Below are 23,079 nucleotides of genomic sequence, written 5' to 3'. Positions count from 1 at the left end.
ACTAAGGCTCAGAAAGATGAAGTGGTTTGCCCCAGATGTCAAAGAGAGTGAGTCACATTTGTGTGTACCAACTGGGCTTCACCCTCTGGTTAATCCCTGAAAATACCAAGATAGATAAAATGTGGCTGCTAACCCATATACCCGGACCCTTCTCCAACCTAGGTCTTCCTCTCCCATGTGTTTAGGGTCTTTTTCAGCTTGTCCTAGGCTGGCCCTGGTAAGTAAGCCATGAATCTTGTTTGTCCTTGCTTGCGATAAGAGAAGGAAGCCTAGCATGAGAGGGTAAGTAGTTATTAGTAACAATGAAGTATGTTGAGGACTGAGAAGTGTCTGTTTCATTTGGCAATGTAATGATTACTGGTATATTTTCAGTGGTGTAAGAAGAGCAAACTGAGGAGCAAAGGAATGATGAGAAAATAAAAGCAGGAGGCGGGGAGAGAGAAAGGAAGTTATAGATGAAACCTAGTAAAATATGGATAATTTTAAAAGCAGTTCTTTTTAATGCTCAAATTATCCCAAATTTGGCCAATGAGATCTCCTTCAATCCAGAACCCGTGTATTTTTTTACATGACCCCATAGTTCTTTAGTGCGTCTTTGCTCTCGGGTGAACAAAATTTCCCCAGTTCACATTGAACTTTCCCCACTCCAGCCCTGGAATCAGTCATTTCTCTCAAAAGCCCTGGTTCCTATTAGTAGGAAACAGTATGTCATTACCACAGTCTAGGCACTAGGTATGCTCATTGCTACTGATGCACATTGCTTTTAGGCTTTTTCTGTAGACTGAGCTAGGAAATATGTATTTTTTAGAAATTGTGAAAATATTAATGGAAATGGATTATAACAGTAAAACAACAACAATAATAATAATAATCCATTAGTCCGTAGTGATATTCAGTAGAGAAAGAAGGGAATAAGGGGAGAAAGATCTTTTTTCTAGGAAAATACTAGCTAATAAATATAGGAGGAAGATAGAATAGAAAATCACTTTATGCAGCTCCCAGTATAATAATTGATTTTGACAAAGATTATCAACTGGATGCTAAAACCATTGAGTAAAAAGTTCTTGGGGAACAGGATATTCACACAGTCTCAAATTATCACCCCACAAGTTCCTTGCTAATTACTAATGGGGAAAGGTCCATTTACAATGGGAAAATCTGGCAGTCACTAGGTTAAACAAGTGATTAAACCCAGCATTGTCGAAACCATGACAACCTGACCTTGGACCTCCTGATGTGATGTAATAAGAAGTACAGAGCATCATTTTTGAAATATTCTTGCCAAGCATGTTTGACCTGAATCTAAATATGAAAGTAACAATTAGACCTAGAGTGTGCGACTTCCAACAAGTCAACTGGCCTGGATTGTTCAAAAAGCCGTTTTCATGAAAATGAGGTAGAGGAATTGTTCTAGATTGAAAAAGTAGCATGAGCTTTAACAATAAAATGCAATGTGCCAACCTTGAATGGATTCTGAATTGGAGAGGGAAATCATAAACAGCTATGAAATACACTTTTGGAATAATTTAGTAAATTTGAATTTAGACTATGATATTATTAAATTAATATTGACTTCTCAGGGGTAATAATGTGGAAACCTTCTTTTTCTTAGGAGATGCATGCTGAAGTATTTAGGAGTGAAGTGTCCTCATATTTGTAACTTACTTTCAAATGGCTCAGGAAAAATGTGTGTGCATGTGTGTCTGGAGAGAACAAATATGAGAAATTAGTAACAGTTTGTGGATCTAAGTATGAGATGTGTGACTACTTGTTGTACCATTCTTCTAACTCTTCTGTAGGGTTGAAAGTTTTCAAAATCAAAGTTAGAAAAACACTTCTTTTTAAAGCCTTGGAAATATATGGTGAGGTTCAACAAGCAGTGCTGAGACAAATGGATACACACATGCAGAAAGGTAAAATTAGACCCTTACCTCATACCATACACAAACATTATCTAAAAACGGGTAAGAGGCCTAAATGTAAGGGCCAAAGCTATAAAACTTATAAAAGAAAATGTAGGATAAAATCTTTAAGACCTTGGTAAAGCAATTAATTCTTGGGTACAACAACAAAAGCATGATCCGTAAAACAAAACAAAACAAAATTTCGACAAACTGGACTTTATCAAAATTAAAAACCTTTGTACTTCAAAAAACATCATTATGAAAATGAAAGACAACTCGTAAACTGGGAGAAAATATTTGCAAATTACATATCTGATAAAGAACTTGTATCTAAAATATACAAGTCTTACAATTCAGTAATAATAACAGACACCCCAATTTAAAAATGGGAAGGGATTTGAATAGACACTTCACCAAAGACAATATATGAATAGTTAAAAAGCACATGCGAAGATGCTCAATATCGTTAATCATACAGAAACCCAAATTAGAACCACAGTGAGATATCACTACACACCTACTAGAATGGCTGTAATAAAAGATAGACGGTAAATGTGGGCAAGGATGTCAAGAAACAGGAACCCTTATACATTTCTGGTGGCAATGTATACTGGTACAGACACTTTGGAGAACAGTTCAACAGTTTCTTAAGATGTTAAACTTATCATACGTTCCACCAATTCCACTCCCAATAGAAATAAAAACATACGTCTACACAGAGACTTGCACAAAAATGTTCCTGGCACATCTATTTTGTTTTATTCTATTTGGTTGTTCATAATAACCAGAAAGTGAGAACAACCCAAATTTCCATCAGCTGGTGCATGGGTAAACAAAATGTGGTATATCCATATACTGGAATACTATTCAAGGATTTAAAAAGGAATGAAATATTGATGCGGGCTGCAAAATGACTGAGCCTCAAAAGTATTATGCTCAGCAATCATGCTCATAGGTATTTACCCAATTGTGTTGAAAACGTATGTCCAAACAAAAACATGCACACAAATGTTTATAGCAACTTTTTTCATAATTGCCAAAATTTAGAAGCAACCAAGATATCCATCAATGGTAAATGGATAAGGAAACTGTGTTATATCTATGCAATGGAATGTTATTCAGCAATAAACAAATGAGCTATCTTGTATTGTATAACTAAAATAAGCTAAAAGGATAGAACTTTTAATGTTTTTTTTTGAGACAGAGGGGGGGGGGGAGGGGCAGAGACAGAGGGAGACACAGATCCGAAGCAGGCTCCAGGCTCTGAGCTGTCAGCACAGAGCCCGACGCAGGGCTCAAACTCACGAACCATGAGATCATGACCTGAGCTGGTCGGACACTCAACTGACTGAGCCACCCAGGCGCCCCTGGCTGAAATTTTTTGAATTGAGCTATCAGCCCATGAAAAGAAATGTAGAAATTTTAAATGCATATTGCTAGGTGAAGGAAGCCAACCTGAAAAGACTACATACTATATGATTTCAACTATATGACATTCTGGCAAAGGCAAAACTATGGAGACAGTTAAAAAGATTAGTGATTGCCAAGGGCTTGGAGAGGAGGGGAGGAATAATTATGCAGAGTATGGGGGATTTTTGGGGTGGTGAAACTATTCTATATGATTCTGTAAGTGTGAATACATGACACTTTACATTTGTCAAAACTCATGTAACTGTACAACACTAAGAGTGAACCCTAGTGTAAGCTATTGATTTTAATAATAATATGTCAGCATTGTAACAAGTGTAATGCTAATGCAAGATGTTAATAGGGAAAACTGTATGTGGGGGAGAGGGTATATGGGAACTCTCTGTTCTATCTGTTCAATGTTTCTATAAATCTAAAACTGTCCTAAAAAAACTCTATTAATTAAGAAACTATGCTAAGTAAAAGAAGCCAGATAGAAAAGACCACATATTGTATAATTCCATTTATATGAAATGTTCAGAAAGATAAATCTATACAGAGAGTAGATTAGTAGTTGCCTGGATCTGGGGGTAAAAACAGGGATTAACTGTAACGGATATGAGGAATCTTATAGGAGGGATAAAAATGTCCTAAAACTAGATTATGGTGATGGATGCCTAACTTAATAAATTTATTAAAAATCATTGAATTGTATACTTAGTATGGGTAAATCTTATGGTATCTAAATTATACTTTAATAAAGCTGCAAAAAAATTCACTTGATCTCACATTTAAAAATTGTCTGTTATATATTAGTTCCTTGTAACTGTGAATCATGTAAATAATGTGTAGTAGGATCCCATGTTCATTGATGAGAAGACGTAATATTGTTAAGATGACAATACTCCCAAGTTGATCTACAGATTCGACACAATTCCTACCAAAATCCTAGGTGGCTTTTTGTACAAATTGACAAGGTGATCCTAAATTTCATATGGAAATGCAGGAGACCTACAGAAAGCCAAAACAATCTTGAGAAAGAACAAAGTTGGAGGACTCACACTATAATCAAGACAGTGTGGTGCTGGCATAAGGATAGACATATAGATCAATGGAATAATGGAATTGACAGTCCAGAAACAAATCCTCACATTTATGGTCAATTGATTTTTGATGAAGGTACTAAGACCATTTATAGGGAAAGAATAGTGTTTTCAACAAATGGTGCTGGGACAGCTGGATCCACATGCAAAAGAATGAATTTGGACCTCTACTTTGTACCATACATAACAGTTTACAATAGACCACAGACCTAAATGTAAGAGCTAAAACTATACAACTCTTAGAAGAAAGCATAGGAGTAAATCATCATAACCTTGGCTTAGGCAAAACCTTCTTAGATATATCACCAAAAGCACAAGCAAGAAAAGAAAAAAATAAATAAATTGGACTTCCCCAAAGTTAAATTCCTGGGGGCTTCAAAGAACACCATCAAGAAAGTAAAAAGAGAAATAGAATGAGAGAAAACATTTGCAAATCATGTACAGGCATATCTTAGAGGTATTGCAGCTTCAGTTCCATACCACTGCAAGAATGCAAATATCACAATAAAGTGAGTCAAATGAATTTTTTGGTTTCCCAGTGCATATAAAATGTATGTTTATACTGTAGTCTACCAGGTTTGCAATAACATGTCTAAAAAAAAAACAATGTATATATTTAATTTTAAAATACTTTATTGCTAAAAAAATTCTAACTTTCATCTGAGTTTTCAGTGAGTCATAATCTTTTTTGCTGGTGGAGGGTTTTGCCTCAATGTTGATGGCCACTGATTGATCAGGGTGGTCATTGCTGAAGGTTGGGGTGGCTGTGGCAATTTCTCAAAATAAGACAGTGATGAAATTTGCCACATATATGGACTCTTCCTTTCAACAATTTCTCTAGCATGTGAGGCTTTTTGATAGCATTTTAACCACAGTGGAAATTGTTTCAAAATTAGAGTCAATCCTCTCAAAACCTGCCACTGCTTTATCAACTAAGTTTCTGTAATATTCTAAATCCTTTGTTGTCATTTCAACAATCTTCACAGCATCTTCACCAGGAGTAGATTCCATCTCAAGAAACCACTTTCTTTGCTCATCCATTAAAGTTTTATCATGAGATCACAGCCATTCAGTCACATCTTCAGGCTCCACTTCTAATTCTAGTTCTCCACTATTTCCACAAGCCTTCAATTTGTAAAAAAAAAAAAAAAAAAAAAAAAAAAAAAAACACAAAAAAAAACATTATCTGTGGAGCACAATAAAGTAAAGCGTAATAAAACGAGTGTGCCTGTATCTGACCAGAGGCCTGTGTCCAGAATACATAAAGAACTCTTCCAACTCAACAATAAAGAAACAAATAGCCCAGTTAAAATATGGGCAAAGGATTTGAATAGATGTTTATCCAAAGAAGATGCACAAATGGCCAATGAGCACATGGAAAGATGTTCAACATTATTGGTCATTAAGGAAGTACAAACCAAAACTACAATAAGATACCACTTCACACCCACTAGGATGGCTACAATCAAATAGATAATGACAAATGCACGTGAGGACAGGCGAAATTAGAACCCTCATACATTGCTGGTGGGAATGCAGCATGGTACAGCCACTTTGGAAAACAATTTGGCAGTTTCTCAAAAGCAAACCATATTACTGCAGATGCACACCATTATCCATTTGATGTTCTTAGGAACAGCAAGAAGGCCAGTGCCACTGGAGCAAAGTCAGTAATGGGGACAGTGGCAGGAGAGGACAGAGAAATTGGTAAAGGCCACATCGTGCAACGCCTTGTGGACCATGGTAGGATGTTGGATTTTATTTTGAATGTGATGGAATTTTGATCAGGAGGTCTTGGGTCTTAGTGAGTTTGTAGTATCCATTGTAAGGCCTTAGAAAGAGACAAGTAGAAGTAAATGACTACTGAGCAGGCTTGAAGGCCCATCTGTGATTGGGAACCATAAATGTGTAATGGTGTACATCTGCAGTTACATGGTTTGTTCCACTAGCACTTGGCCATCCTACCCAGAAAAAACAGGTGGTCACAGAAAAAGCAGGCGGTCAGACTGATTTAAGTTTGGGATTTGAGGTTCAGATTCTAGGAGGAAACTGGCTAAGGTAGTTTACCATAGTAAACTAACTCATAAGTAAGTACTAAGGTAGGTTTTTACAGAGAAAAATCACATTTTCAGGAGTCTTTTAAAAAGGAAGTACTGTATTTTCTGCCTTTTGCCATCTTTCACTGCTTTGCTATAAGCAGTTTAGAAGCAATTAATTTAGTGAAAGGAGCATTGAGAGGAGACTTAAATACGAGCCTCAGCTCTCCCAGTGACTGTGACACCAAGGGTAAATTGTCAAAGCCAACAACTGTAAGAAGACTAAAGAAATTATCTTTCTGGCTGCTTGTTAAATTATGCCAAGAAACTAGCTTTGTACCATTAAATAAAACTCTTCAACCTTTCTTGGCAACAATTCTTCCAAATTTCCTCCATGTTATCAAATTTCTCCTGATGCAGTTTAGCCCATTTTCCTTGTGCTAGCGATCACCTATACAACATCCCTTTGTAGAATATAGTTTAAATCAGATCCTACCCCTCCTTTGCTCAAAACCCTCCAAAGGCTTCCTATCTCACTGAGAATGAAGTCCAAATTCCTTGTGATGGCCCCTGTGATTTGGTCCCATCAGAACTCATCTTGTACCACTCTCCTTCATTAACTGTGTTCCAGCCACACTGGCCTTTCAGCTTCTCAAATAGGCCAAGGAAGTTCTTTCCTGCCTCAGAGCTTTTGCAATGCTGCTCTCTCTGCCTGGAAGACTTCTCCATCTCAGTATGGGTGAGTTTCGTTTCACTTTTCAGGTCTTTGTCTAAATATCACCTATTCAGAAAATCTTTCCTGACCAACCTATCTGAAGTAGCCCCCCCACACACACTCTGTTATTCTCTATCACATTACTGTGTGTTATTTTTGTAATGTTGCTTGTCACAGTATGCTGTTTGCTTGTTTGTTTTTGTATTTTTCATCTGCTTCCACATACCCCCCCCCCACACACACACTGTGAAGTCCTTGAGAATAGGTTATTATCTGTATTATCTGTTCCTCTTTATTCCCAGAGTGTAAGACAGAGTGAGTGCTGAATACAAATTTGTATGTTGAGGGAGGAAGGAAGGGAAAAACCTCTTTTGTTACCTGCACCCAATAAGTAATCATTAACATTATTCCTCAAACCCTTAGTTGTTTGTATTGACCTCTACTGGACTCTTCCATAAGTGGAATAAAATCCTGATTTCCTGACTGATCTTGAATATTAGAGAGAGGATTATCATATTATAGTCTTTCAGAGTCAGAACTAGAAGTCATCTATTCTAACCTCTCTCTCCATATAGAAACCTTTCCACAGCATCTATCCCAGGATTCCGTAAGATGCCTCAGTGGGAACTACAGGAAGTAAAATGGTAGCTGAATATACAGGGTTCTGGACCACCCAAGTGTCCACCCCCTACTCACGCTTCAACCAGAAAAGTCTTGATTTTGTTTGTTTTCTATATTGGGATTCCACATAAAATTTCACTTGAAAAAATAAATAGTCTGCTGCTTAAGAGAAGTTTGAAAACTACAGATCTAGGACACCTGGCTGACTCAGTCAGTAAAGCATGTGACTCTTAGTCTCGGGATTGTGAATTCAAGCCCCACATCAGGCATAGAGCTTACTTAAAAAGAACTACAAATCTGATCTATGCCTGAACATGCGTATCTTGATATTCCATCATGCCATTTTTACATCTCTGTCTTCAGTATTCAAGGATGACACTACTGACAGCAATCACCACTTGTGCATATGTTTTGTCACTACAAAGGCAAATCTACCACCAAATGATTCTTTCTACATTTAAAACCTGTCCATTGGTTTGAGGCACTCACCATGAGTTAAATAAGGTGTTTATTTCATAGACTTATCTTGATGCTACACATCAAGATGGTCTGTGCAATTTCCTATCAGTCTCACTGAATCCTGTGCTGCAGTACTCAGAACCACTTAAAATATGACCTTACAGTATATCTTCCACTCTCTTTATTTATTTCACATCATTGAATTACCTTCTTGGTTTCCATATTAAATTTCATCAGAGTGATATCCACCCACTTTTCCAATTGATTCAAGTCATTTCAATTTTAAGTGACTTCAGTTTTTGTTCTACCAAACAAAAGTACTGCATCTAACTTTATTTTTTGGATATATTTAATGCAAAGCTCCCTGTTTTATCACAAATTAAAATTAAAAATAAGGCTAATGACATGTCTCTAGATCCAGGACCAGCTTCTGCCTAAATCCATGCTTTGTTTCTCTGTTTGTTTGTTCGGGGGGGGGGGGGATGGAGGGGAGCAATGAGTCATGGACTCTGATTTGGGTACTGATCAGCCCAATTATTAGTCCAATGTTTTTCTAGTTTATCACATTTGAATTTGTATATGTATAATCTGAACATTATTTTTCTCTTTTATTCAAGGTAAATAATATGAATCCTTTTCTCCATTCTTAAGGCATTTCATCATTCCATAAATACTCTGAAACAAAAATATATTTTTAGAGCCCACCATGAGCCAAGCACTGTGCTAGCTATTGAAGGTAAAGATGAATAAGAGATACAGTCCTTGCTCTCAAAGAGTTTATAGCCTTGTAGAGGAGAGAGGTACATGAAGTAATCATTGCAAGACAGTTTGATAAGTACTATGGTAGAGGTTTGAATAAACTGCCAGAGTACAAAAAAGGAATCAACTTTCTTTGCCTGGGAAAGGAAGGTGGAACTTCAGGGCCATCTTCCCAGCCAGATCTTAAAAGATGGGTAAAAGGCTGTCAGAGGAGATGGAAGTCATTCAACATCCAAGACTACATATGTGCAAAGCCCCAGAGACTTAAAGAATATATTATGTTTGGGATAGAGGGAAAAGTTTAATGTGGTTAAGTTGTTAAGGGGAATGGTGAGGTAAGAGGCTTGAGAAGTAGGCAGAGACAAGACTATGAAGGGCCTTGTGTACTATGCTAAAGAAAGGATCTTTTTTCTTATAGGCATGCACACTCATTGAGGGTTTTTAAGCAGGGTAGTGACATTGTTAGAATTGTGCTCTAGAAAGTTATAACGAGCAGTGTAAAGTGTGTGATAGGGAGGGAACACTGGGAGGAACATAGCACTACTGAGAACTCCACAGTATGTGGCCAATTCCCTAAGGATCCTGGGATATAAATCATTTTTGTTTTTCAACTGTAAAGGAGGAATAGCCATTTCTTTCCTTACTTCACATGGAGCCAATGAGAGTAAATAAGATCATATGTCCTTTGAGCCTCTTAGAAGAAAGCCTCCAGGTTAGGTCTAGGTAGTTGGAAATTGAGAGAAGTATAGTCTATACTGTATAATTTAACACTTTTTCATGCACACCTTATGGTTTTTTAAATGTGTATTTGTTTTATCTTACATCTTGATTCAACTCAGTCATAATCTTTAGAAGGGCGGGGTCCAGGACACCTTGCATTGTCCACAACCCCTAGTATAGAGACAGAGCACAGAATGAGTCCTCAGCACCTTCCTGTAGACTGATTACATACAGTGTCCCCTCTTAGGCAAACTGCTTGAGACTGAGGTATCAGAAGAAGGCCACGGTTCTACTTGGGACTGGTAGCAACGTTATATTTCAGGGCTGATTTTCTAGGAGTGGCCAAAAAGATTCCAAGTCTTGTTCAACTAGGTCTATGAGTACCCCTTTACTTCCTGCCTTAGGTTTGACACCTTCTTATAAATATGAGGTAAATTACAAAACCTCCCTCTATATAAAATAGAAATAATTATCATTTTGCTAGGAAGTCACAATCTACAGCTGAAAAATGTTGAGTAGAATATATATATTGTGTATATATATATATACACAAATATATATACATACACAATATATATATATATACACAAATATATATACACAATATATATATATACAATATATATATACACATATATAGTGAATAAATTTTTAATTGTGAATAAAATTTCAAAATATAGTCATTTGTTGCAGAAAAATGTAAAAATAATGCTCAACTTTTTATGTTTTGTCTTTTGGGTATTATAATTAATGTAGGAATAACTTGACAACAACCTAAATGTTTTTCATCCAAGGTTTGAACAATTTCAGTAATACATGGTAAAACTTTGTAAAGGGGCTTAATCCTATGATGAAGAGGACATTTAAGGAGCTCCCACATGTTTTTCTTGTATGTCAAAAAATTATCCAAGATCTGCATCAGCAGAAGCCAGAAAGTCTGAAAGCATTCCCTGCATTTTGAAAGCAAGCACTCTTCTCTCTCTCCTGATTTGGCAGAGGTTGTGATCAGTTCACTGAGCAGAATGGCATTTCCTCCTATCCACACCTAATATAAACTCCAGCCAATTTAATGGGGTATATTTCGTAGTTGGGGATGCAAGCACATAAAGTCTTTGGCTCCTGAGATAGTCATCTTGTGTGCCAAGACCAGGTGCAGAAATACAAATACATATATATTAAGCCTGAGACAGCTGCTTTGCCAGTGTTTTGTGTTTTTTCTATTTAACTGGAAACATTGAGCAGGCACAACTTCCATCAATTATACATAAAATGTTATTTTTCTTGTGGAGGAAGAGAGTACATTTAATTCCTCAACTCTGTATTAATGTCTAAGGCACTGAGGTTTTTAAGTTCATTAATCAAAAGTTTAAAGTAAAAAGTAATATTTTTGATTAACCAGAATGCTCAGGAATGAAATATTCTGATTAATTGAATTTTCTGGTTTAGGGAACAGTTACATCAGATTTTTTATTTGTTTAATACATATTCTTTAACCTTTTATGAAAGTGCATCCATAGATTTCTGCCTTAGTAAGCACAGTAGACAGGACCTGATTGAATCTTGCTACTATCACTTAGAATTACACAGTGTTTCTGCACTCTTGATTCTAGTTGAAAAAGACCTTCCAAAGTAGTGGATATTGACTAAATCTTGGCTGAAGCTGGGGTATACACTGGGAGATTACTTTTGGAAATTGTTTGGTTTCCTGTTATTTATTTCTTTCCCTAAAAGCAAAGTAATATAAAAGAAAAATTCACTAGCCAAGTGAAGACTTTGATTTGCTAATCTATACTTTACTGAATAAAATCATATTTTAGAACAGGAAAATTCTACCTGTCATCAGAGAAAAACATGCTAAAAAGTTTAGATGCAGAAAAATGAGACCTTGTATGTCTAAAGGAAACAAGTGAATTTAGTTCATCATTACCTGTCTATTCAATTAATTCCCTTACTGAATTAATCTTACAGCAATTACCAGGGACCTACTCACCACTTTGTTCTGTAGTGCAAATGTTAGGTTTTGTTTATAAACTATCTTAAGATTCCTGGTGGTAAATAGAACTGTTTTACACTTTTCCCACTAGTTTACCTTGGTCTATATAATTATCCAAAGTGAAATATGGTCCATGAATTCTGAAAGTTGCCTTCTAAGCACTTTTCACCATAATGAATTCATAGTAACTTTTTTTAATGTTTATTTATTTTTTTAAGAGAGAGAGAGCACATGGGGCAGAGAGAGAGAGAATCCCAAGCAGGCTCTGTGCTGTCAGTGCAGAGCCCCATGAAGGACTTGATCTCACCAACTATGAGGTCATGACCTAAGCCAAAATCAAGAATAGATGCTTAACTGAGCCCCCCAGGTGCCCAGAATTCATAGTCACTTTGCTTGATTCATTTTCAGGGAAATATTACCTTATATCTACTCTCCCAAGCCTTCATTTGTCTTTTATTTTTTTTAATGTTTATTTATTTTTGAGAGAGAGAGAGAGAGCACAAGTGGGGGAGGGGTAGAGAGAGAGGAAGACACAGGACCTGAAGCAGGCTCCAGGCTCTGAGCTGTCAGCACAGAGCCCGATGCGGGGCTCAAACTCACAAACTGTGAGATCATGACCTGAGCTGAAGTTGGATGCTTAACCGACTCAGCCACCCAGGCACCCCTCATTTGTCTTTAATAGTGACTGCTTATCATGCCAAATGGTGTGGAAAGAGTGAGAACTGCATAGAATAATGCTGCTGTCACATTTATTTCCTGGATAACATTTTCAGTTTGGTCACATAGTTAATGGATTTGTTTCTATTAACAAGTAGAGCCTTCTCGACCTAATCCTTTTTCACACATTATTCTGTATAAATTCTAAGTCCAAAGGTGCTAGGCCAGTAGCTGAATTGGCCTTGCCTTTTGGGGGAATTATTTTTTAATTTATTTACTTTTGAGAGACAGAGACAGAGTGCAAGCAGGGGAGGGGCAGAGAAAGAGAGAGGGAGACACAGAATCTGAAGCATGCTCCAGGCTCTGAGCTGTCAGCACAGCCTGATGGGGGGGCTCAAACTCCTGAACTGTGAGATCATGACCTGAACTGAAGTTGGATACCTAACTGACTGAGCCACCCCGGTGCCCCAGGGGGATTTTTAAAAACTCATTTATCCCAAATCCAAATAATCAGAAAGTTGAAATGATTGAAGTTTGGTGTGTTATTGAAGGAGGAATCTGGAGAGAAAAATTTCTACTAGAAGGATCTGTGGTAGTTCTTTTTTGGCCAAACAACCTTTAAATTCATATCAGAAAATGGCAAAAGGGGATAGAGGCAAACAGAAAAAGTAGTAAAGCAGTACATGAAAGACAACTGAAGAGGTAGGAGAAAACTGACAAGACAGATTAATTTCACCAATATTATAAATGAAATGATGAAAGGGGAATAGGCATGAAGGGGAAGTGGAGGAAATTATATGAGAAAGAGTAAAAGCAATAAATGTTGATAGAATGATATCAAAACTATTTAACAGTGATTAAACTTCTGTGCAAAAGAGACAGACTGCCCAAATTCAAATTCACGATCAACCACTTCTAACTGTGTGACCTTGGACAAATTACTTAATCTCTCTGTTTTAGTTTCTTCATTTGTAAAATGGAAATAATAACAGTATCTACCTCACAGGGCTGCTGTGAAAATTGATTAACATATTGAGAGCTCCTAGTACAGTTCCTGGCACAGGATAATCACTCAATAAATGTTGCCTATTATTTTTATTATATGCCAACAACAGAGAAAAGCCAAACCATACTACCAACTGGTTTCAAGATAGCTACAATGAAAGTAAAAGCATTGTAAGAGTTATGCTAACACTAAAAGAGAAAATAGGTAGGGCCAAATAAGGAAACACTGGAAATCTATGATGCTGAATTTTGATACCAGGACTGAAAAAAAAATGTTGCAAAATCTTTGCCAGTAACAGTTCAGCTGTTGAACAATGCAGGTATCTGGCTCTGTCTGGGTGAGATAACCAACCAATGTTTTTAAAAAGTCTTAATGTCATTCATGATCCAAGCATCCCTGATCTCTGGCCTCATGGACATGGAAACAGCAAATACATATGAGCAAATGCAGTTGACTGAGCCCTGTGCTTTTTCTTTAAAAAAAAAATGGCTTTGTGATTTATGGTTCACCAGGGCATTTAAGAAGCTAGATATTTCTGGTAAAGAAAAAAATTGCCTGGGGGCACTTGGCTGGCTCAAGTCACTAGAGCATAAGACTCTCGATCTCATCAGTTCAAGCCCCATGTTGGATGTAGAGCTTACTTTTTTTAAAAAATTGCCTAACCACAAAGCTGCAGACACATTTCTCAGAGTTTTCAGAAGTTTGTTTGCTAAACCTGGTCTATCCTGTAGATACATTTGTGTTGATGATGTGAAAGAGAAAAGCCCCAGACGATGAGGGAATGATTTTATTCAGTTGTAGGTAGAATATTTATTAATGAGGAATACATCACAGAAAAATAAGGGAGTATGGGGGTTTACAGAGACAGGTAAACAAGGGAGTCATCTGCAAGTCTTATGGGAGTCATTAGGAAAGATGGAGATGGGTCTTATTTAGAATAATATGCCAGGGTAAGATGGTACCTTGAAATTCACCTTTTCCTGGAAAACAGATGAGGGCAGCGTTCTTAAACATTACTGCTTTCTGGGGAGCACATGGCTCAGATAAACTTCAACACTGTCATTTTCCCCTTTTGGTCAAGACAAGTATTATCCTCAAGCAACTCAGAGGCGATTGTAAACTTCCCAAGTATAGTGAGGGCAGGGTCTTTAGCACTCTTGGTGCTGATCCTTTAAAACCAGTTGAACCATCTGTTGAGAGATAGTGGCTAAAGTCAGTTGTTTTAGGGTTTGGAGCTCACACATCTCAAAAGAAGGAAGACTAAAATAGAAAAAAATTGATATAAAAATTTATATTAAAGAGCCAAGCAAGAACTGAACTCTGAAAGGTAACCAGTCAAGTGGATTCTAAGACATCAATGGAGGAAAATCTTTGTTTTGCAGCACCACTCATACAGCTAAGATGTCAGCACTCTTGGTGACACTGTTCATAGTCTAGGTTACTTCTCATATAAGGACATGCACAACCTTAGCATCTCTTCAGACATCCTTCATATTGTAGGTGGCAGCTTGTTCAAGGAGAATTCCAGTCATACATGGTCTGCTGTGGTAACCAGTTCTTTTTTATTTTTATTTTTTATCTTAGAGAGAATGAGAATGTGAGCAGGGGAGAGGGGTAGAGGGAGAGAGAGAAAGAGAGAATCCAAAGCAGGCTCCATGCTCAATGTAAACCCAATGGGGGGCTCAGTCCCACAATCCTAGGATCATGACCTGAGCCAAAATCAAGTCAGGCATTCAACTTACTGAGCCGCACAGGCACCCCATGACCAGTTCTTTCAGATTTATATCAAGTCAACGGGCTTTAGCTTACAGGGCTGCTTCAGATCCTGAGAAGACACCAAGCTGTAAGGCAACATAGGGTCCTGATAGGGACTTGAGCATTCAAGTTTTAGCTCTTGATGACTCCAAGTCAGAAGGGAGGAAGAAAAGTTGGAAAAGTTAGCTTGGAGGATATTAGCCAGATATTGAAGAAAACTGGAAGAATAGATAATTTAGGAAGGATCAACAATTTGGGCATGATAACAGAGTCCAGTCCAATTTGCAAAGAGATACCAAAACTGGTTCTTCCACATGAGGAAGGAAGTCAATTACTTCTCTACCACAGAAGACAAAGTTTGCATACTTATCAGTAACCTGCAGTTTATAAAGAGATGAGAGCTCAAAAACAATAACTATATTCTGATAACCTGAAATCCTGTGCTATAGATGACATAGAGTTTTCCTTTGAAACACAAAATTTCTCTAAACAGCCACCTCCCTTCTAATCAAAGATAATCTCAAAGGAAGATTATTCTTGAACTCAAGATAAGGCTGGTCCCAGAGGCAGCAAAAGAAAACATAGATAAATTGAAGTTCAACAAAATTAAAAACTTTTGTGTATCAAAGAAGATTATCAAGAAAGTGAAAACACAACCTACAGAATGGGAGAAAATATTTGCAAATTATATATCTGATAAGGGTCTGGTATCCAGAATATATAAAGATCTCACAAAGCTCAAGAACAAAAAGCTCAATTTAAAAATGAGCAAAGGACAGGGCACCTGGGTAGCTCAGTTGGTTGAGCATCTGACTTTGGCTCAGGTCATGACCTCGCAGTTCACCTCTCTGCTGATAGCTCATAGCCTGGGACCTGCTTCAGATTTTGTCTCCCTCTCTCTCTGCCCCTCCCCCAATCATGCTCTATGTCTTTAAAAAATAAACATTAAAAAAATTTTTTTTAATGAGCAAAGGACTTGAATAGACATTTCTCCAGAAAAGATATACAAATGGCTAACAGGCATGCAAAATGATGTTTGACATCATTAGTCATTAAGGAAATGCAAATCAAACTCACACCCACACCCACTAGGAGGGCTAGAATTAGAAAAAGAAAGAAAGAAAGAAAGAAAGAAAGAAAGAAAGAAAGAAAGAAAGAAAGAAAGAGAAAGAGAAAATAACAAGTGTTGAGGATGTGGAGAATGAGGATGTGGAGAATGAGAAATGAGGATGTGGAGAAATTGGAACTCTTGCACATTGCTGGTGGGAATGTAGAAAACAGCTTGGCTGTCCTTGAAAGTTAAATGTAGAATTATCATATGTTCTAGCATTTCAGTTCTAAGTATATGTTAAAAAAAAAACAGATACTCAAAACAAATACTTGTACACAAGTATTCATAGCAGCACTATTCACAATAGCTAAAAGGTAGAAACAACCCAAATGTCCATCAATGGATGAATGTATAAACAAAATGTGGTATATACGTACAATGAAATATTACTCAGCCATAAAAAGGAATGAAGCACTGATATATGCTACAACATAGAGGAACCCCAAAACATTATGCTAAGAGAAAGAAGCCAGACACAAAAAATCACATATGGTATGATGTCACTTACATGAAATATCAAGAATAGGTAAATCCTTAGGGACAGAATGTAGATTGGTAATTATCAGGATCTAAGGGGAGGGAAGAGTAGGGAATGACTGCTTAATTAGTTCAGAGTTTTCTTTTGAGGTGTGAAACTGTTTTGGAACTAAATTGGGGTGGAAGTTGCACAATACTATGAATGTACTAAATGCCACTGAATTATATAATTTAAAATGGTTATTTGAGAGGTGCCTGGCTGGCTTAGTCTGGAGAGCATGTGACTCTTGATCTCGGGGTCATGAGTTCAAGCCCCACATTGAGATTACTTAAGAGATTACTTAATAAATAATTTAAAAGTAATAAATAAAATGGTTATTTAATATTGTGTAGATTTAACCTTAATCAAAATTATTTAAAAATAAAAATTGGCCTCATTAGATTTAGCCTGATTATTTATATAGTTGTAGCAAGAATGGTAACTTACCATATAGACCTTCTTAAGCTTGTTTTGCTGGAAGTTTTCATAGAAAATCTCACTTTGAGGGGGCCTGGGTGGCTCAGTTGGTTAAGCATCCGACTTCAGCTCAGGTCATAATCTCATGGTCTGTGAGTTCAAGACCTGTGTTGGGCTCTGTGCTGACAGCTCAGAGACTGGGGCTTGCTTCAGATTCTGTGTCTCCCTCTCTCTCTGCTCCTCCCCCCCAACACACACACTCTCTGTCTCTCTCTCTCAAAATGAATAAACATTAAAAAAAAAATAAATCTCACTTTGGTGTTTTAAAAGCCTATTACAGCTAGGAAGCCAAGCTAAGAAGATTTTACCTGCAGTAATTATAAATTTGGGACAATTCTTGGGGTCTCTCTTCTCTCTTCTTGGGGTCCCCAGAATATCCTAAGTTTCCAGGGCCTGCCAGGAAGTAACCTTCCTTATTCACTTGTAAGGCTGGGAACTCTGTAAGCCAGGTACCAGGTACCAAGCTAGTTTTTCCAAGAGGGCTTTGATGCATTGCTCAATGAAGTCAACCTTAGTTCTTTAAAAGTGTCTGATCATATCTGATTCAGTGAGCATCATTCACAAATATGACATTCCAGGCAAGGCCTTGGATATATAACCAATGTTTTCCAATCATGTCCTGATAACAGGTGGGACAGATAGTTATTATTGAACTTAGGCAGATAATTACATTGCTATGGAAGTAAGAGTGCTCAATAAGAGTTTCTGAATCCTGGAGGGCTCAGGCAGGAAGAATTAAGATATCATTTGTAAGTGTGTCATTTCTGTTTGCAAAAGCATGGCTTACTAAATGATTATGAGTTATAGATAGCATAAGAGAAAAGAGAAATGAGTTGCCTATACATCCAGAAAATAGAACATTAAGGGGCGCCTAGGTGGCTCAGTCAGTTAAGTGTCCAACTTCTGCTCAGGTCATAATCTCACATTTCGAGAGTTTGAACCCTGCGTTGGGCTCTGTGCTGACAGCTCAGAGTGTGGAGCCTGCTTTGGATTCTGTGTCTTCCGCTCTCTGTGCCCCTCCCCTGCTCGTGCTCTGTCTCTCTGTCAAAAATAAGTAAACATTAAAAATTTTTTTAAAAAGAAAATAGAACACTGAAACATCAACAATATTCTTTTTTTAAATTGAAACATAGTTGACATATAATTTTACATTAGTTTTAGGTGTCCAACTTAGTGATTCCACAACTCTATAGGTTATGCTATGTTCACAGGTGTAGCTACCATCTGTCACCATGCAACACTATTGCAATATCACTGACTGCATTCCCTATGCTGTGCCCTTTATTCCCATGACTTATTCATTCCACAACTGGAAACCTGTACCTCCTACTCTTCTTCACCCATTTTGCCCACCCCCCGCCCCCTCCCTTCCGACAACCATCAGTTTGTTCTCTGTATTCATGGGTCTGTCTGCTTTAAAACATCCGCAATATTCTAAACAAAATCCACAATCAGCCCTCATCAGTCTGATTCAGGCCTATATAATTAGTTCTTGTTCCTCTCGACCTTGCATTAACAGTCTCACTAACCCATTGACTTCTCAACTAGAGTTCTTGAAGTCCTGATTCAGTTCACTGGTATGGTCTCAACGTTGTTTACACTATACCATAAAAACCCTGTACTCAACAATACTTGGCAAAAATCCTTTTCCATGGGGCTCTGAGATAGTCTTTCTTTGTTGAAGATGAAGCACTCTGGCTTGTACCTGATTGCAAGTGCTCTCAGGAACACGTCAGGTTAACTTTAAATAATAATATACCATGAATATACTGAGCATATAGTTAGAATATACCCAAAGCATGTCAAGAATATCAAGTAAAGAGATTCAGTAAACTGGAGTATCTATAGATTAATAAAATTCTGTAGGTAAGTGCTAAGAATTCCCCAATTGAAACTAATGGCCTAGTAGATGCTAGATTCAAAATAAAGAAGCAAAGTTGAGATGAAGTTAATGTTTAAAAAATGTTTAAATTATTGAAAACTGTATACTGTAGTCAACTAATATCTGGCAAAGCAGCGCAAGGACTCTGATAAATAGAAACATATCATGGCCAGTGACGACACAGAAGGATCTTTAGGAATTTCCTATACAACATACAATTTCTGAAATACTTATATTAATAATATTTTGCCTATACCAGTTTCACCTAGGGAAGGCTGAACATCTCTTCTGATGTGGCAACTCTTCCCATGCATCTCATCAATAGTAATGTATCAAATAAACCTAATTATTTCTAGAACATCTCTTTTTATAAAGTGAAAGAACAAACCCTTTGGTGATTTTTCCAGGGCCTTCCAAGATTTGATTAAGATAAGTTGATGGATTACTGAAAAATACTACTTGGTTCCCTATTTAACCACAATGATTATAAAAGATTTTTAGCATAAACATAGGATGCAATATGACTATAAGGAACCTCATCTTTTTCCTAAGAAAAAAGTCTTTGTTTCCTTAAATAACCAAGGACATCATAAAGTCAACATAAACCATTTAAGGTTATTCTAGTAAGACACAAAATCTTTTTTATTGAGGAACATTACTTAGTGAAGCAAAACCTTTACAACCTGTTATTTGAGAGAAGACAAATAATCAAAAAAATAGCATGTTAAAATGAAAAGCAAATTCTAGTTTTGCATCAGTATAATATTTAATATTGAAGTTATTTTTGGAAATCTAATAAGCCCATCAAACCTTAGCCAACTTTGATCTCAACAAATAAAATTCCCTTTCTATGAATCTTCTACCAATTTCTATATGCATACACATCCTTTATAGTACAACTTCTGTAAGTGGCCAAAAAGAACATGTTCATTAACCGAACCAAATACATGCAGTTTCTCTGTAGGATGTAAAAATAAGAAGCAAAAGCATATAAACCCGAAATTATGCCTAGCAATTAATGCATTCTCTTAGTTAGAAATGGTCTAGGGATCTAATGAATATCCATTAATTAACTCAGTTTAATACCACCCAAAGTTTTCAGTTACCTAAAGATCTTATAAATTATCTTCAAGCTGACATACTACAAAACATAACTACTGTTAAAATAAAGTTCATCACAATAATGACTCAATTAATCTAAACAAATTTGTTTGTCATAGTCTCAAACATTTAGTAGAGGTAATGTTAGCTCAATTAATTAATGAACCTGTATAAATTTAGGAAGAATATATTTAAGTAGAATAAAAATCTACATGTATATTATACTTAACATGTATAAATTAGAAAAGTCATAGCTGATTTTAGTAAACCAAATTTATTAAATCAGTCTTATCTACCAAAGACTTACCTAAATTATGCCAACTTGAATTCTTAAATTCAACAGAGTTTGTTTCTATAGGAATACTTTTAGCATATTAAAAATCTTGAAGTTTAATGTCCTTATTTTCTGAAAATTTTAGGAAGATTCTACTTATGTAAGCAGTTATTTCTATAATCTAATGAGATAGAGCTCCTTTAAGAAAATATTAGGAAAATATTACATGCAAAGACCTTTCTGAATTACAGACAACATCGTCATCATTATTATTATTCAAACTATCATGATAGGGAGGATGTTCATTAACAAAGAACATCTCAAAGGAAAGAAAGGGGGCCAGGAGTCTTTTAGAGGCAAGTATTCTTCTTTATATGCCATGTTATTTCTGATTGCTTTCTTTGTTTTTTGGTTTTGTTTTTCTGTACTTATGACTTGTCTCCCTAACTTAATTATAGGCTCTGAGGGGAAAAAATATGTCCTATATTGATTTGTATTTCTCCTCCTCCCCATCTCCCTCCTCTTATTCACTTTTTATTTTAGTATAATTGACATACGATGTCCTATTGGTTTCAAGTGTACATGATAGTGATTTGACATTTTTATACATTATGAAATGATCCCCAGAATAAGTCTAGTTACAATCTGTCACCTTATGAAGTTATTACGATATTATCTATATTCCCTATGCTGTATGCTACTCTTTCTGCCTAACACTTAATGTTCCATCTCACCTATCCAAAAGTTATTGATGTTTCTCTTTTTTGATATGCTAAACAGTAGACTTATAAAATGTAAGCTTTTCATAATTGGAAAATAGCATCCAAAAACTTTCAAAGTCACATATTTACCTCTTATTTACAAAGAATTCATGGGTGGGCAAATCTTTTTCTCTTATTGGTTTCTTCCTGGTTGCGTATCTAAGGCCAAGCTTTGCTTTCTTTCTTTCTTTCTTTCTTTCTTTCTTTCTTTCTTTCTTTTCTTTTCTTTTTCTTTTTTTTTTCTGCTGGGTGATCACTGAATTCACCTGCATGAGAAAATTCAATGCTTAGTGATATTTTTTACCAACTTCCTGCTCACCAATGTACCTGTCTCATTGACTCAGCCTATAAACCAGGGTATTGTTCAGAATATGAAATGTTATTATGGACGAGGTTTCATGAAGAATTTTATGCAATGTGTAGGTACTAGAAAGATCTTATAATCTCATAGTACCAAAAATGCTCTTTTAAATGATGCTCATGCTTAGAATTCCATTTCAATTAAAATATCAGGGAGAACTTGGGAAAAAATGGGCTGGATATTTAAAGTGTCTGTGGAAGCTAAGGACATTGAAGCATTTAAGATGAGGCCTTAAAAATAAGTTATAATACACTTTTGATGATAAAAGAATGCTTTTTTTTACATCTACTCAGCAAGACTTAATGGCAACATAATAAAAAGAAGTAGGCTAATAAGAGTAGGTTACTCTTAATAAAAGAGTAGGTTAATGTTGACAAGAGGTTAAAGTGACACAGTATCACCAATAAAAATGTGAAAAGACACCAGTGAAGTCAATGAAGACAATTTTAGTGAAGGAAACAAAATAACTTTAGAGGAGGCTGCCTCAGAAAGGCAACCACATGTAGAATGTTTGTACATTCTATATTCAGCTTTTAAAGCAACAAGTGAAAAAACTTACAGAAAGGAAGGAAGGAATGAAGGAAGGGAGAAAGAGAAAGGAAGGAAGGAAGGAAGGAAGGAAGGAAGGAAGGAAGGAAGGAAGGAAGGAAAGAAGGGAGGGAGGAAGGAAGGAAGAGAGAGGAAGGAAGGAAGGAAGGAAGGAATAAAGAAAGAAAGCAATTCTAGTTTATGTCATAGGATCAGTACAGACTCCAGTCTCTGTCATCTTCTACATCTGGCTGAGCAAGATGGTCTTTAAGGCCCCTTCTAGATTCTAGCTTTCTTCAAGTCCTATAAGGGACATTCAGTGTTGATCATGATGAGCCCAGGGTACTACAAGATTTTTAAATCATTCCTGAATCATTAGAGAAAAGTTCTGTTTTGACCAATATAGTTATAATATTATAATTCTTTGAAATCTGGGATCCTAAATGAAAAATGTTACCAATCCACCTGAATATTTAGCTTACCAAAACACTTCATCCCCTGATCACTCTGGGCCAATTTACTATATATTCTTTGTAGGTAGATTTTTGTTTTTCTTAAAAGAAAGGGGAATTGTAAGGGAATAGATCTCAAGGGTTAGATCCTTGGCTGTAAAGACTCCCTTGGATTGCTTTTGGCTGTTGGCTGTAGCAACTTGTTTTCTTACAGAGATGAAGCATCTGGTTTTTGTTATCTCAATGATGCTGTCCTGGGAATATTACGATTGCGACGGAAATTTGACCGTATTCTCTATGTGGATTTGGATCTGCACCATGGAGATGGTAAGCCCTTCACATTCAAAGGTGCTTTGCTGCTAGGACAGAAGGTTTTTATCAGTGAAGCTGCTTCTAGGTGACTGGTAAAAGGATAAATGCCTGTTACTTTTGAAATTTTTCTAATTGAGAATCCTGAAGTAGGTAGAATAGAATCTTCTA

The 23,079-nt window shown here is 36.5% G+C and overlaps 1 protein-coding gene across 3 annotated transcripts in view; it reads left to right on the top strand.

Moving 5' to 3' along the window:
• The window catches only part of HDAC8 (histone deacetylase 8), a 228,833-nt gene that overhangs the window by 40,134 nt on the left and 165,620 nt on the right, over positions 1-23,079 (top strand). For 2 of the 3 annotated variants that reach the window (XM_043569860.1, XM_043569861.1), the window contains exons 5-6: positions 7,082-7,189; positions 22,814-22,926. In XM_043569860.1, coding sequence (XP_043425795.1) covers positions 7,082-7,189; positions 22,814-22,926 — 221 coding nt within the window. The remainder of the gene's footprint in view (positions 1-7,081; positions 7,190-22,813; positions 22,927-23,079) is intronic. The other variant, XM_043569862.1, reaches the window with a different exon arrangement.

Source organism: Prionailurus bengalensis, chromosome X, assembly GCF_016509475.1.
Source record: "Prionailurus bengalensis isolate Pbe53 chromosome X, Fcat_Pben_1.1_paternal_pri, whole genome shotgun sequence".
Lineage (NCBI taxonomy): Eukaryota > Metazoa > Chordata > Mammalia > Carnivora > Felidae > Prionailurus > Prionailurus bengalensis.
Note: the sequence above shows the minus strand (reverse complement) of the source record. Positions and strands in the feature narration are given on the sequence as shown.